The sequence below is a fragment of the Benincasa hispida genome, chromosome 8 (assembly GCF_009727055.1).
Source record: "Benincasa hispida cultivar B227 chromosome 8, ASM972705v1, whole genome shotgun sequence".
NCBI classification, from domain to species: Eukaryota; Viridiplantae; Streptophyta; class Magnoliopsida; order Cucurbitales; family Cucurbitaceae; genus Benincasa; species Benincasa hispida.
In genome coordinates this window covers 9170486-9184354 of record NC_052356.1, presented here as the reverse complement: position 1 = coordinate 9184354, position 13869 = coordinate 9170486, and the positions used below count along the sequence as shown (strand labels likewise).

Below are 13869 nucleotides of genomic sequence, written 5' to 3'. Positions count from 1 at the left end.
GAGTTGATCTGAAGGTGGTCTCAATTGGAATTGTCGTTGGAGTGAGTTGTTGGAGCCTAGAGTTGTTCGTCGGAGTAGGGCATGTGAAGGTGGTGGTCGGAGTATGTCGCCGAAGTTACTTGTGCGAAGGTAATCGTCGGAGTTGATCGCCGGAGTTGTTGTTGGAGGTGGTTCTTGGAGCTCGGAATTGGTTGTCGGAGTATGCAATCAGAGTGTGGTAGCGGTAGTTGTCGATGAGTGGAACCATTAAAAACATTAGAGGGAGAGAGAATTGGGGAGAATTGAGATGAGTTGATAAAATAATCAACTCAACCTCACCAACATTTGAAGTTAGTAGATTAAAATTGGTAAAATATAACAATTTAAAAGTTAGTGGATCAAAAGTTGAGTTCGGTAAAAAATAACAATGAGTTGGATTGCCAAACACACTCTTAATCAATTTTCCGACCTTGCATGTTGGCTTTTGAAACCTTCTTTCTACTTACTGGATTCAACTACTCAAAATGGAGTAAATTTGGAATTAGGGGAATTTTAATTTAAAATCCTGAAAAATCCGACTTCAAATGTAACGCGTGACAATGAAAAGAGAAAATTCCTGGAATATCTGATGTGTCCGGCCGTCCACCTCGCGCCGACGGGGTAGAAAATCTAGCTGCCTGCTGCGGTGGTGTATCAATCAAATCCAAGGAATTTCACACCAATTGCTTGATTCTGACTTCCAGTTGTTGGAATTGAAGCCGACTTGGCCTCAACAAACTCCGTGGATCTGAGATTCTGAGCAACGAGGGTATCCAAGTAGCGGCTTCAGAGGACCATCGGCCGTTTCGTGCCTCGTGTTGGGGATATTTTGCCGGAGGATTGCAACCCCATAATTGAATTCGTTGATATTTTGTTGGCAGATCTTTTTGCTTACTTGTCTGGATTTAGGGTTTTTGAAGCGGCCACTATGGCTTTCTCGATGACCCCGTTGCTGAACGGAGAGAGAGCAGTGGTCCTATTCTTCATCACCAGCGTCTTGGTTTCTCTCCCATTCTCCCTCCTCTACATTGGTCTTGCTCTCTCTCTTCTTACCGTTGCCGCTCTTTGGATCGAAATCCAAGCAGAGAGTTCCAATTCTCTTCATCAATTTAAGACCAGGTACCTTACTTTTCTTTTCTGTCTAATTCATCGAATTCTTGCTTTAGAACACATGTTGCGTGGGCTTCTCTAATTTAGAACGTTTATTTACGTCTCTGTTTAGTTTTTTCGGGCTTCCTGTTGATGTTATCTGATCTCTGGATGTTGCTTTGGAAATTTAGGATTATGAATGTGTTGGACCTCGAATAGTGAAAGCTTATGAGAAAGAATAGGAGAGAAGCGTAGGATAGACTATATATGTATATAGCAGGTGTGCTGAAACTGTGAGGATGTCGAATTTTGTGAATGTTTGGAATTTGGAAGAGTAGCTGGCCATCACGAATGGCTTATTTGTTCTTGTATGGCATGTTTGTCTTCTCTTATTACTTAATAGAACGATGGAAACTCAAATAACACTAAAAAATAATATCATTCATTGATTTCAAAGTGAGTACAAATAGCCTCTTAAATTGAAGGAGGGCGGCTGGAGGAATATAACTACCAGCCAACTAACTAATTTAAAGAAAGCCAAGATCCCTCAAGAAATAAAACTAATGAGTGTTAAGACAAAACTAATACAAGAATTACACAAGAAGCCAAGACTCTAAAGAGTACATCATAGAATAATGTAATTGGGTATTTGAGCACGTTTTGATCCAGGGAGGAAGCGAGAAATAATGTAGGGGAAGTGGGAGACGAGAAACAACAAAAAAGAAAATGGGAGAAATGGAGGAGGGAACTGTGATGACTTTCGGGACTAGCGTGAACAATAGAACACCTAGTGCAAAATGTTTCAAGAATTATTTCTATCTTGGATGACACACATAAGACCATGGTGACTATTCGTAGAACACTCTTAGGGACATGCAGTTGTAGAACAGAAAGAAGGAATATCTGAGAGGGTTACTTACACTCCCACTCTACAATACAACCACCCCCTAAATTCCACTCTCACACTTACATCATACCTACTTCTGGGGATGTTATTCGTTCATCTCCTAATTCATAAATTCAGCACTTTGATTGACCGATTGGTCCTGAAGATATAAATTTTTATAGCCTGCTGATTTGAACTCTAGTGATTCAAATGTTACTATTAATGAGTTTGTTTAATTAAATGGGGTTTCTATGATTTGCAAGAGGAACAACCCTTGTCACCCAAGCAGTCTCAGCCGTTAATTCAAGATGTCCCTTGGGCGTCCAAGGTTTATTGCAAGGTTGAATCATATCCTCTTTTTTATTCACAGAAGAATCCCTCACTAGTTCACGAAAACTCAGACCTTAATGTCAAGTTTTTTGGAAGAACCTTGTGTAAGATTGTTGACGTTTTCAAATCAGGAAATTTATCCATGAGACTAGAAGTCAAACCAACAGACACTTTGTTCCTCTCCGTCCTTCAGTCAGTCGGTTATTTCTCCTTTCAGGTCTGGTGTTAACTTAATTAAAGGTGTCATTAGCTCTTATTTTCCTCTGGATTTTGTCCCTTCTACAAGTATTCACGTTTTTGGATTTGATGGAGATTCTGAAAATAGTATATGAGTAGTGTGGAGCCAGAAGCATCTTTGAAGCAGGTGTCTTTGATTCAAGGATGATGTCCAAGATCATTTGACTTAGGCTCCTCATTCGTTATTGCCTAACCTTCTTTAGCTCCTTCAAAGTTTTCATCTTTAATCAAGGCTTGTGGAATACAACTCAAGGAAATCCATCCTTTATCCCCTCAAGTTAAGATCTAAGGGGTTGTGGTAGTTTGATTGTCAATCAAGGTTGGAATTTTTCTTTGAACATTAGAGATCTTGGGAGCAAATTCAAAGGGGTTGCTTTATGAAGGATGGTTGGATTCATGTTTGCTGATTTTGAAAGATATGAGGTTTCATTTTAATTGGTGGTGATTTGATATCACTTGTTGGGCTCTCTGTTCTGTTCTCCTATTGGAAGACTTTCAAGCGTTAGGAGGAAGTTTCTTTTCTAGCTTCTTGGTGCTGGTTCTTCCAAAGCTTCTTTCATCAGATTTTTAGTTCGTGCAAAGTGGAAGAGTTTTTAGTTTGCTCCATGATGGGCTTTTGTTGGGTGGTGGTTGTCTTTTGGTTTTCTTTGGTCGTTTTTGTAGTAGTCCTTGTTTTTCTGTATTTGAAAGGAGGTATGTTAGTGAAGCTGTTAGAAAGATTATTTCTATTTTTTGAAACGGAAACATAACTTTTCATTGATGTTTTGAAAAGAGTCTAATTCTCCAAATACAAGATACATTAGATAGAAATACAACTGAGAGGAAGGGGATCCGTAGAGAGAAAGTTCTATTTGATTGGTATTTGATGTTTGTACGTTTTTTCCCCCTCCTTTTGGGAGTTTGTATCTTTTAACTTTTATTCCTTCATTAATTTAAGGCCAGGTACCTTATTTTTCTTGATAGTTTTTGTAGTACTTGTTTTAAAGTATTTGAAAGGAGGTATGTTAGCCGAAGTTGTTAGAAAGGTTATTTTTATTTGATTGTATTTGATGTTTGTACCTTTTCTTTTTGCTCTCCTTTTGGGAGTTTGTACCTTTTAACTTTTATTCCTTTTCATTACATCAATGAGAAGTTGCTTTTTGTTTCTTGTTTCAAAAGGAAAGAAAAAAAGAAAAAAAGAAATTTGTGTGTGCCTAAGGAACACAAATTTGGATATGATGACACATCATTTGTTCAAAATCTAGGCCATGATTCGAACACAACACGATCACATTTATTAAGCATATATGTAAATATTTTTGTGAATTCGAGCATAGCTCATTGGATAAAGGCACAAGTTACCATCCCAAAGGTTATGGTTCGATTCACTCCTCGCAATTGTTGAAATAAAAAAGTTATACATCATTTTTATACAAGAAGGAATATTAAAATCAATAAACTTATGCATTTATTTGCTTAAAAGTCTTGGACTGAAAATCTTAAAATTTATTTTTGACAAATGTTTTTCTTTTTTTTCTTTTTTTTTCCTTTTTGAGTTCAACAACAAGCGAGGGCGGAAAATTAGAATCTCTAACCTCTTGGTTGAAGACATATGCTTTAACCAGTTGAGCTATAGTTAGGCTGGCTATTTTTGTTCTATGTTACTACAGACATCCATTTATTCAGCTTGATAAGTATTCAATACATGCCTAACAAGTCTTAGCCTCATAATTAACTTTTACAACCAGTCTGACACTTGTTGATTGTGCTAATCAGTGTCTGACACTTGTTCAACAAGTATCGAAGCATTGGAATATCCAACTCGTATTGGACAAAGACGCTTTTCCCTACCTAAAGTGTTTGTGTTTCTTAGCATGCGTCTATATCTATTCTAACTAAATTTAGAGGTTACATTTCTCCTTTTACCCCTTATCTTGTAAACTTCCACTGTTGGAGACCCAACAAAGAAATGGATATTTTGTCACCTAAATTTGCGTAAGTTTCTAAGAGATCTTCTAATTCTATTATTCTTTTTTTGTTCTAGTATCTTTGAATTCCCAATACCAATAAAAACTTATTTTGATTTTTAAATTGGATGAGTGGCCTTTATAGTCAACTGCAATGACTTTGCTTAAAGACATATTTTCTTATGTTGTTTTTTTTGCGTCATCAATGATTTTCAATGCCATTTCTGTAGGCCAGGTGCTTCATCGGGAATACTATTGGGAGCAATTACACTACCTGCTGTAATGCTTGCTAAGATGATTCAGCTTACTAGAGCTTTCTCATCCAATCACATTGCACTCGAGGGTATGGGGTTTCTAAATAAACAATGACTATTATTGGCATTATTATTAAAGTTCTCTTAATTTAGTTGTTGGTACTGTAACTAAGCCCTTTTGTTATTATTATTGGTTAATGACAACCAGAACTTTTCAACTTTTATATATTTAGAGATCGAGACTTGGACTATGCAATTCTGGTCCACATCAGCTTGCTGCTTGAGTGTGCTTATGCTCCTCTGGAATGCTATGCATGAGTCTGATGTTGTTTCACAAGCTTTCCCCCAACGTCTTTGGAGATTGAGGCTTGGTTTAGGGTGTAAGATTTTATATGGGGCTGTGTGCTATAGTTCCCTAGCAACAATATATCCTAATGGTAACTAAATTTGCTTCTTGTAAATTTATTCTTCCCATTCTCATAAAATAAAACCATTTTTGTCCTTGTTAAGATCAGCGAATAAGATGGAGAAAAATCTGCAGAAGTTTTTGTTGAGTTTTTGAATTCATGTTTCAATTCTTATTTTTGTTCTTTCTTCTGATTTCTTTTCAATCAGTTGTCCGTGTGGCTCTTATGTTGTCCTGGATACTCTGTCACGGGTTAATTGCTTCTAAATTGATTCGGCATCTTCTTTGTACTTTTCCAGCTTGTGCATCCATTGGTATGTGTTTTCTTTCTCTTTTCTATTTATAGTGGATGGTTTTAATTTCTTTGGTATCTGGGAAAAACTAAAATCACCATATTGTAACATGTCTAAAAGTGTGTAGTTTTAATTAATTAAAACGATCAACCATAACAAGGCAAATTAGGTGTCATGTTTAGTCCCAATGGGAACAAATGTAAATGTTTTTAATTTCTGGATGCTTTTTAGGAATCCATCTGTATTCTTTTCCACCAAGAAAGGTTCATTCTGAATCACAAGAATTTTTTTTCCTTTTCTTTTTTCATTCATTTTGTCCGATTAATATTATTTTCTTCCCAAAAATGCTGTGTTCTACTTCTAATTGACACTAACGATCTGCAACTCTAGCAGTACGATTAATTGCTTCAATTTTCTTGGTCCAGCTTCCACTAGTAGTTATGGTCATACTCAGAAGCCAAACTTATGATTTTTTCATGTTTAAATCAACTTCTTTCATGTCCTTACATCTTCATTGTTAGTGGCATCTTGTTGTAGGGGAGGCACTCTTGGTTACAGCTGGACTTGTTCTCTACTTTGGTGACATGCTGGGATGTACTATTGCTAAGGTCGGCATTGTATATATTTTCCTTGGAATGTAATTGTTGCCTATATGTTTAATAAGAGATTGGTTGGAGCAGATGCTTGGGGCTTTTAGTTCGTCAGACTTGGTTTCTTTTCAGTATATGATGAACAGAAGTGAGATTAGTCCCATAATTCAGGTTTACATCTTATCTGATGGAAGCTGATTCACATTATTTAACTTCAGTAATTCACAGTTTTTAGTCTCTTTGGGGAATAACGTGCTTGTTCCTTCATGTAGGGTCTGCTGCTTGGCCTTCTTCTGTGCTCAGTGGTCTTTAAACGTCTCCACGTATGGGAATGCATTTTGAACACAGAAAACTCTGAAGCCGAGAAATACTTTGAGATTAGAAGATCTATGATATTTTTTGCTCTCCTTGGATTCATTTTGATTGTGGTCATCCCATCATGGATGATGTTAGTTCATGAATTTGACACACATCCTTTCTTATGGTATGGAATCCATTGGAATTTGGACTTCAGTTCATTGAAAATTTGAGATTTTTCATTCACACTCTTGACGCACTACACAAATTGTTAAAAGTTGATTCATTGACCTCATTGGAGCAGTTTTTGTCATGTTAACTATTTATGCTCATCCATCATATTTGACTTTCTGTCAGGGTCATATCCTTCACATTTTCAGAACCACTTAAAAGGATATCTTTATGTGTCTACTGGTTGTCACTTATATGTGCATCTATTCTGCGGTTCTATAATATCTCAAGAAGTAGCAAGATTGAGAGAATTCTTCTTCGTAAATACTATCATCTCATGGCTGTTTTGATGTTTCTTCCTGCACTTATCTTTCAGGTAAACTGGGGCTAATGATTGATCTTTAGTTAGAACGATAATTTGTGTTCTAGTCAAAACAATGTTGGCATTCTGGATTAGCGTGCCCACATTCTGAAAAGTTTTCTTTTTAATTTTTTTTTCAGCCAAGGTTTCTCAATCTAGCCTTTGGTGCAGCTTTGGCAGTTTTCTTGGCATTAGAAATTATTCGAGTAAGTTAATTTATATGGACATATGAATTTACTATTTACACTAATATTGATTTTGCATTGCTGTATCGTCATCTACACTCATTTATTTGATATGCTTGGTGGCTGATATTTTCACTTTAGGAGATGTTAATTGTTTCCTTAAAAAGAACTTTGGGAGATGTTAATTGATATGATTGCTGTTAGACACAGAATATTTGCTCTCGGTCAAGTAAACTATTATACTCCATGAATTGTGTATATGATAATAAGTGGAGGTGAACTCGAAAAGTATGTGGGAGCTTAACAACTTGGAGCCATCGCTTACTTTTTGAAACGCTTGTAGTTCCTTTTTGATATGCTTGGAGCCTTCGCTTAGATGAAAACTATTGTACTTTTTGATATGCTTGGAGCCTTCACTTAGATGAAAACTATTGTACTTTTTGATATGCTTGGAGCTTAAACACTTGGCTTGCTAAAGAAATCTTTGTCATGAAAAATAATCTCTGTGTTTATGTCCTTAGACCCTTGCAGCATGCAATGAATGACATTAAGTCATCACAAAAGTGGAAGACTTGAATAAAATCTTTAGTGAAAATTCTCTAATACGCAACCAATCAAGAGGAAAATCAGAACTTCCTATGACTTTTCTTATGGGGGAAGGGTTTTATAATGATTGTAAATAGTGCATATTCTGTTGACTATTACTTGATGTCATCATGGTGCCTAATTTGTTCATGTTACTGAAAGAGACAGGGTAGGAGGTAAGAAGGGAAACTTTATGCTTGGGCCATAAGCATTGTAATATTATATGCTGTAAAATATCATTAATATAATCCATTTATGATTCAACTACCGGCTTCCAATAATTGAATGAAGGGATATACATTAATTATATTATGGCAGGTGCATCTAGAAACGTATTCCATTTATCAAGTTGCTTAACTTTTATAAAAAATGCAGTGGAAGGATGACCTGCTTCAATGATTATAACAAGTCACTGATTATCAAGAAATCAAAGTCTAATCAATGATTATATGTGCATGTGTGTGTGGAATTAGAAGAATAAAACATGAGACGAGCCTAAATATTTTTATTATTTTTCTCACCTAAATCATTACTCTAGGTATGGAGGATTTGGCCTTTGGGCCAACCTGTGCATCAATTTATGAATGCTTTCACAGACCACCGAGACTCTGAACTTCTTATTGTGAGGTATTTATCTTGGTTTTCATATATACTGTAGATTATTGTTAACTTTAGGAGAATAAATTTTAACTAATCCTTTTATCAGTTTTTTTCTCTGAACCTAATCCTTTTATCTGTTAAACCTTTTTTTAAGCCACTTCTCACTTCTATTGGGATGTGCGCTTCCTATTTGGATGTCCTCTGGTTACAATGACCGTCCACTTGCACCTTTTGCTGGAATACTGAGTCTTGGAATTGGAGATACAATGGTGAGTGGATTATACCCTCATCTCTGGTTGTGATACTGAGATACCTGCTTGAATTTAAATGATGAAGTTCTTCTCTTTAGAGTTTATCCTGAAATATGTGCTCTTTTTTTTTTTTTTTTTTTTTTTTTTTTTTTTTTTATGTATAGTTTGTTCACTTGGTTAAACTAGTTTTTTAATCAATGTGGCACGGAAGAGTTGAAAACTCTCAACCATTTATGCTTGTTTATTTTCTTAGCCGATAAGTTTTTGTTTCCTAAAGTAAATGATGCATGTTCATCTGCTCTCCCTGGAAATCTATGATTCTTAACGTTTTTTATCCTCCAATATCAACCTTTGACAACTGTTGGAGTTTCTGAGTTCCAAATGTTATATTTTCCCCTTTCATTTGTTCTCTAGGTTTAAAGATTTTCCACTTTTACCTCTGGTTTATTTCTAATGCTCACTTTTGATCTTTGGGTTTAACTTGAATTAATTAATACAAAATGAATATAATGTGATATTTTTCTAATTTATTTTAAAATTGATAGAAATTTAATGAAAACTAATTTAATTATGATTTATTTAATTTTTCTAACTTAATTAATAAACAAAGTCATGCACATTAAATTTTAAAGTGAGCATTATTGAAAACTGAGGGGTAAAAATGTAAAATCTTGAAACTTAGGATCAAATGGAAATTCAAGTAAAAAACCCAAGGGTAAAAATTAAAATATATTTAAAAATCTAGGAACTAAATGAAAACTAAACTCAAAACTCAAGGGTATAAGTACAACATTTTGAAACATAGGAACCAAACGTTTCTACCTAAAACTCAAAAGGACCAAGAAAAGTATTTTTTCCCTGATTTAATTTATGGTTGGTGGTTGTTAGTGTTGTTACTGAACCTGACATGTACATAAGTTATGAATTTACGGATCCTCTCTACTTTAAAGTGAGGTAAAAATGAATTTCACTTCAGCCCCCATTTGGTTGGAAAATGGCAACACTTAACTATAACTTGACTTTTCAATGTCCAATATGGACATAATTTTTACAGCATGCAAGTGGTTCAATCTACCACCATTTTTTAAAAATAAAAATGATAGTTTTCTTTCTTTCTTTCTCAGGCATCTGTTGTTGGCCACAAGTATGGTGTCCTTCGGTGGAGCAAAACTGGCAGTGAGTATTGTTTGTGTTCATATGCACTCTGTAATATAGGCTTTTACGATTTAAATTTCTGGTACTGTAATCTTGCACCTTGTAGAGAAAACCATTGAAGGCACAGCAGCTGGTATTACATCTGTCCTGGCCGCTTGTTCCATTCTGCTTCCACTTCTAGCATCCACCGGATATATTTTGACAGAGGTTGGTCGATCTCTCCGTTCCTCTAAAAAACTAACCAGCGCAAAGAAAATTCAAGAAAATGGTATTGATTAGAAAAGGAATGCAGCAAAATAGAATCTCAAATGATTTGATGAACTTGAGTGTCTCTCTTGAGCAAGCTCAGGACCCAATTAGAAAATTGCTTGCTTTGAGGCAGAGGCTCATTCTACTTATGAACACCCCCTCCAACAAGCTCACTCTAACAAACAGTAACCATTTCATATAGCTACTCTATACTAAATGACCTATTCACTAATTAGACCCTAAATCTATGGTAACTTTGCCTCTAAAACCTCGTATCCTCAAAATGTAGGTTAATTAAGGGTGTTTGAAGAGTACTATATGCCCAATTGAGAAGTTCAATCCCTTTTCTTTGAGTCATGGGGCCGTTAGGAATGACTTTTTTAAGTAGTTGAAAATTTTAAAGCACTTAAAAAAGTATCCAAAATGAACCTTGGGTTATATACTTGATGTGTGTCGAGAGGTCATCTTCTAGCATACGAGTTAAAGACATGCAATTCCGAAGGTAAATGACCAAAGGTCTCTATGACGGGCACATTTTTTCCATTTTCCTTGCGCTAGCTTGTGGTCACTTTTTCCTCACCACATCCACCGTGTGCTGCTAGCTCCAAAATTATCCTATCGACCACTATAGAGAAATCACTGTGTGCAATGCTTGTAGGACTAGGACTGACATGAACTAGAACAGGTGTTCCCTCAAGAGCCAATTTGTTGGTGACTATACCATGCCTGTCATCGAACAATGTGAAACTTGAGGCCTAAATCGATTTCCCATTATTTTTTTATTATGGAAATACTCATAAAAAATTCTTCCAGCCAGTTCCATTTCCCATAGATTGTAAAACAGAACTATGTTCCTTTGAAACCTCAAAATCGACAAATGAACAGAGTGAAAGGCAAGTTGCAAACCAAACCTTAACAGTCACAAATACTTCACATCCTCCGGCCTGTTAATTTTCTTATGATTGTTTCAGTTGAGTTCATTTCTTCTACCTCTGTCATTGGAGGTCCGTCTCTCAACGAAATCAACCTCATTCCCATTGTTCTTGTTGCTGAAGGTTTGAGAGAGGACTGCGACCCATGTTAGAAAGAGAAAAGAGACGAGGTTGTGTGAGAGAGAAAATGGAGATAGAGGTAGGGGTGCCAATTAATGGATAACATTAAAAAAATGAATTATGAATTATTAAATAATTAAAAAAGGCACTTGAGTCGGGCTGATTGTTTCGTGAGATTAGTTAAGGTGCATACAAGTTGGTCTGGACACTTGTGGATAAAAAAAACACGTTCACTACCATGTCACAGTCAAACAAGCAAACCATTTCGGATCCAAATAAAATTAATTAATAATTAACTTATGGATATTGATAATTTATAATTTTTATGTCAATATATTCATAATATCGTTGATGATTTTTTCAGCGGTGGCTGTCTCTGCTCCTAGCCGTCACAATTAGTGGTTTGTTGGAGGCTTATACAGCACAACTTGACAATGCTTTCATACCACTTGTGTTCTTCAGCCTTCTTTGCATGTAGAAGCGATCAGATCTCCTTGCAGCCAACTCAGCTTGTTGCTTCCTCCTCCACTCTCCAAATAAAACTTCAACTTAGCGTCTCACTAAACGCCTCGAGGGTTACGTTCTTCACCAGATTGCACATTTTTTTTTGTACATAAGAGCTCATATTTACTGCTGGAAATCTCTAACACATTGCCCTTGTATCATATTCCGTTGTCTGATTTGATTTGTGCTCTTTTCAATTCAAAAGGTATACTGTTAGCTGTAGAGGGGAGGGAGGGACGGGGAGAGATTTTGTGTAATTTGTAATGTTGGGGTGGTGTGGCTGTTTAATTTTTGTAGCAATAAACCGTTGGAAGATATATAATGTTACTTATAGAAATACATACATGCATTCAATACAATACATATACTTGAAACTTTTCTCTTTTACAACTTTCTAGTTTGTATGGTGGACGGATTACTTGGTAGCAGTTCTCATCTTTTTTATCATTCTTTTACTTGATCTTATATTATTATGGTCAGTACTTACGATGATTATTTTATTTTGATATTGTTATGAAATAGCTTAGTGGATGACTGAGAAGACTGTCTTTAAGGCCATTTGGTCCACTTGGTCCACTAACTTCTTAAGTTGGTGTAAACAATTCAATTTCAATAGTAAACATTATTAAAGTTTTCACATTTATTGTGTAACTCAATCTTTCTATCTTTTTCTACTTTTTACATTTATCAAGGAATTCTATCTTTCTCTCCATCTTTACTTTTCACAATCATCGAGTAATGTCATCTCCTCTTAATCTACTTTTCATAATTATTGAGGAATTTTATCTTATAACTCTAGACCTTAAACATAAATTTACTAATTTCAGCATATTAATTCTATATAAATTTACTAATTTCAGCATATTAATTCCATTCTTATTAACTCCACTCGATCAGACATCCCCTCAATGTGTAGAAAAGAACATACAATGTTGATCAATTATCAAGCAAAGACACACCCATAGTATTGATTTGTGTTTTTCTGAGCTGACATGAAGGGACAATAAGAAATGGCTCTTGAGTTCTCTTTGACTTTGTAGTGTAGGGCAAAGCACTGTTCTATAAACAACCCCTACAATTTGCTACCATCGTTGAGTTAGGCCAAGTGCCTAAGGGCACTAGTTAGGTTATATACTTGTATATACATCATATTGATCCTCATATATACTTAATTATGTATATGTAACATTCCACGGGACAGAGATTAGGATATATATACTCACCTATACATTATATAGTTTCCATAGGTATATCTAGATATAGGTATAGATGCTTAGATATACATTTCAATGTTACATATTAGGTTTGTCACTAATTTGAATCAAGGTTTAAAAAACTAATTTGATCTAATGTTTGTTATTTTTCTTGTTGGCTGTCAATGGATATTATTATGGTTTACAGGTAAGGTTTTACCATATTCCTCTCCTTTCATCCAACATCCATGTATTTTTTAATTGTTTTTTTGGATTTAGAGTTCCATTTCTCTACCTTTTCTCCTTAGAATATGTACTCACATATCTATTTTACGTTACTACTAGTTGTTCTTAACCCATAACTTCATAAGCGTCAGATAAATAGCCACTCATTTGATGTAATAATGGTCAACGTTATAAAGTAGTTTTTAAACAAATTTGAATGGAAGAGTTAAATATCTAATTTCACTTGATGTTTATTATTTTAGTTAATCTGTATTAATGTTTCTCTCTTCCCCAATAATTATGAACGGTAGAAAACACACATGGAGGCGTAGTGGAAAATTTTGATCGAAATTTCAAGATTTTAATAGGCACGAAATTCCGGTAAAGGTGAAAATTCGATTTACGCCCAATTTTTCAAAGTTTCGATATATCCATCAAAATTTAAAGATTAATCTTTTTCGAAGTTTTTTTTTTCCTCTTTTACCCTAAGAAATTTGTATTTTTAAAGAGACCACATATTTATCTTTAACTTTATTTAATTTTTTTTATTGATTTTTTACATTATTTCACCTCAAACTTGAATTGATGTGGGTTCTTTAATATTTCTCTCGTTTTCTTTGAAACTTTATTTACTTGTAGAGTTTTCTTTTTCTTCTTTCCATTATGTTGTGCTATGTTTAATCTTATGTTTTTTTGTATCTCTCTTTTGTTTAATATTATGATTTTTATATCCTTATTATGTTACACAAGTTTAATGCTAAGATTTTTCATTTTCGTATCCACTTCATTTTGTAATAAATAATATATAATTATCTTTGTATGCAAATATTTCATAGCCTTTTGTTTTTGTAATTAATTACCAATGTTTGATATTATTTTGTAATTATTTCTCTATTTTTTTTTTAAATTTCTGCTCTCACATTGACATTTACACATATATTTTACAATATGCATCTAAGTGTTGTCTTGCTTTATAGAAATGATGATCAAGA

The 13869-nt window shown here is 34.7% G+C and overlaps 1 protein-coding gene across 2 annotated transcripts; it reads left to right on the top strand.

Moving 5' to 3' along the window:
- Positions 1-507: 507 nt before the first annotated feature.
- LOC120083213 (dolichol kinase EVAN) lies at positions 508-11818 on the top strand. 2 transcript variants are annotated; one of them, XM_039038868.1, is made up of 14 exons: positions 508-1137; positions 4737-4849; positions 4994-5197; positions 5376-5480; positions 5997-6067; positions 6140-6220; positions 6322-6533; positions 6704-6893; positions 7019-7084; positions 8187-8275; positions 8403-8517; positions 9624-9675; positions 9761-9861; positions 11320-11818. In XM_039038868.1, the coding sequence occupies exons 1-14, from the start codon at positions 947-949 to the stop codon at positions 11431-11433; spliced, it is 1704 nt and encodes a 567-aa protein (XP_038894796.1). In that variant the 5' UTR covers positions 508-946; the 3' UTR covers positions 11434-11818. The 2 variants fall into 2 exon arrangements, with proteins under 2 accessions (XP_038894796.1, XP_038894797.1); XM_039038869.1 differs by lacking the exon at positions 508-1137 and having other exon boundaries at positions 4743-4849; positions 4969-5197.
- Positions 11819-13869: the final 2051 nt, after the last annotated feature.

What these genes read in the sequence shown, in the direction of transcription:
- LOC120083213 (XM_039038868.1), top strand. Translation starts at nt 947, where the DNA reads ATGGCTTTCTCGATGACCCCGTTGCTGAACGGAGAGAGAGCAGTGGTC. An exon ending in CAATCACATTGCACTCGAGG is followed by an intron (nt 4,850 to 4,993) that starts GTATGGGGTTTC and finishes TTATATATTTAG; the next exon opens with AGATCGAGACTTGGACTATG. An exon ending in AGCAACAATATATCCTAATG is followed by an intron (nt 5,198 to 5,375) that starts GTAACTAAATTT and finishes CTTTTCAATCAG; the next exon opens with TTGTCCGTGTGGCTCTTATG.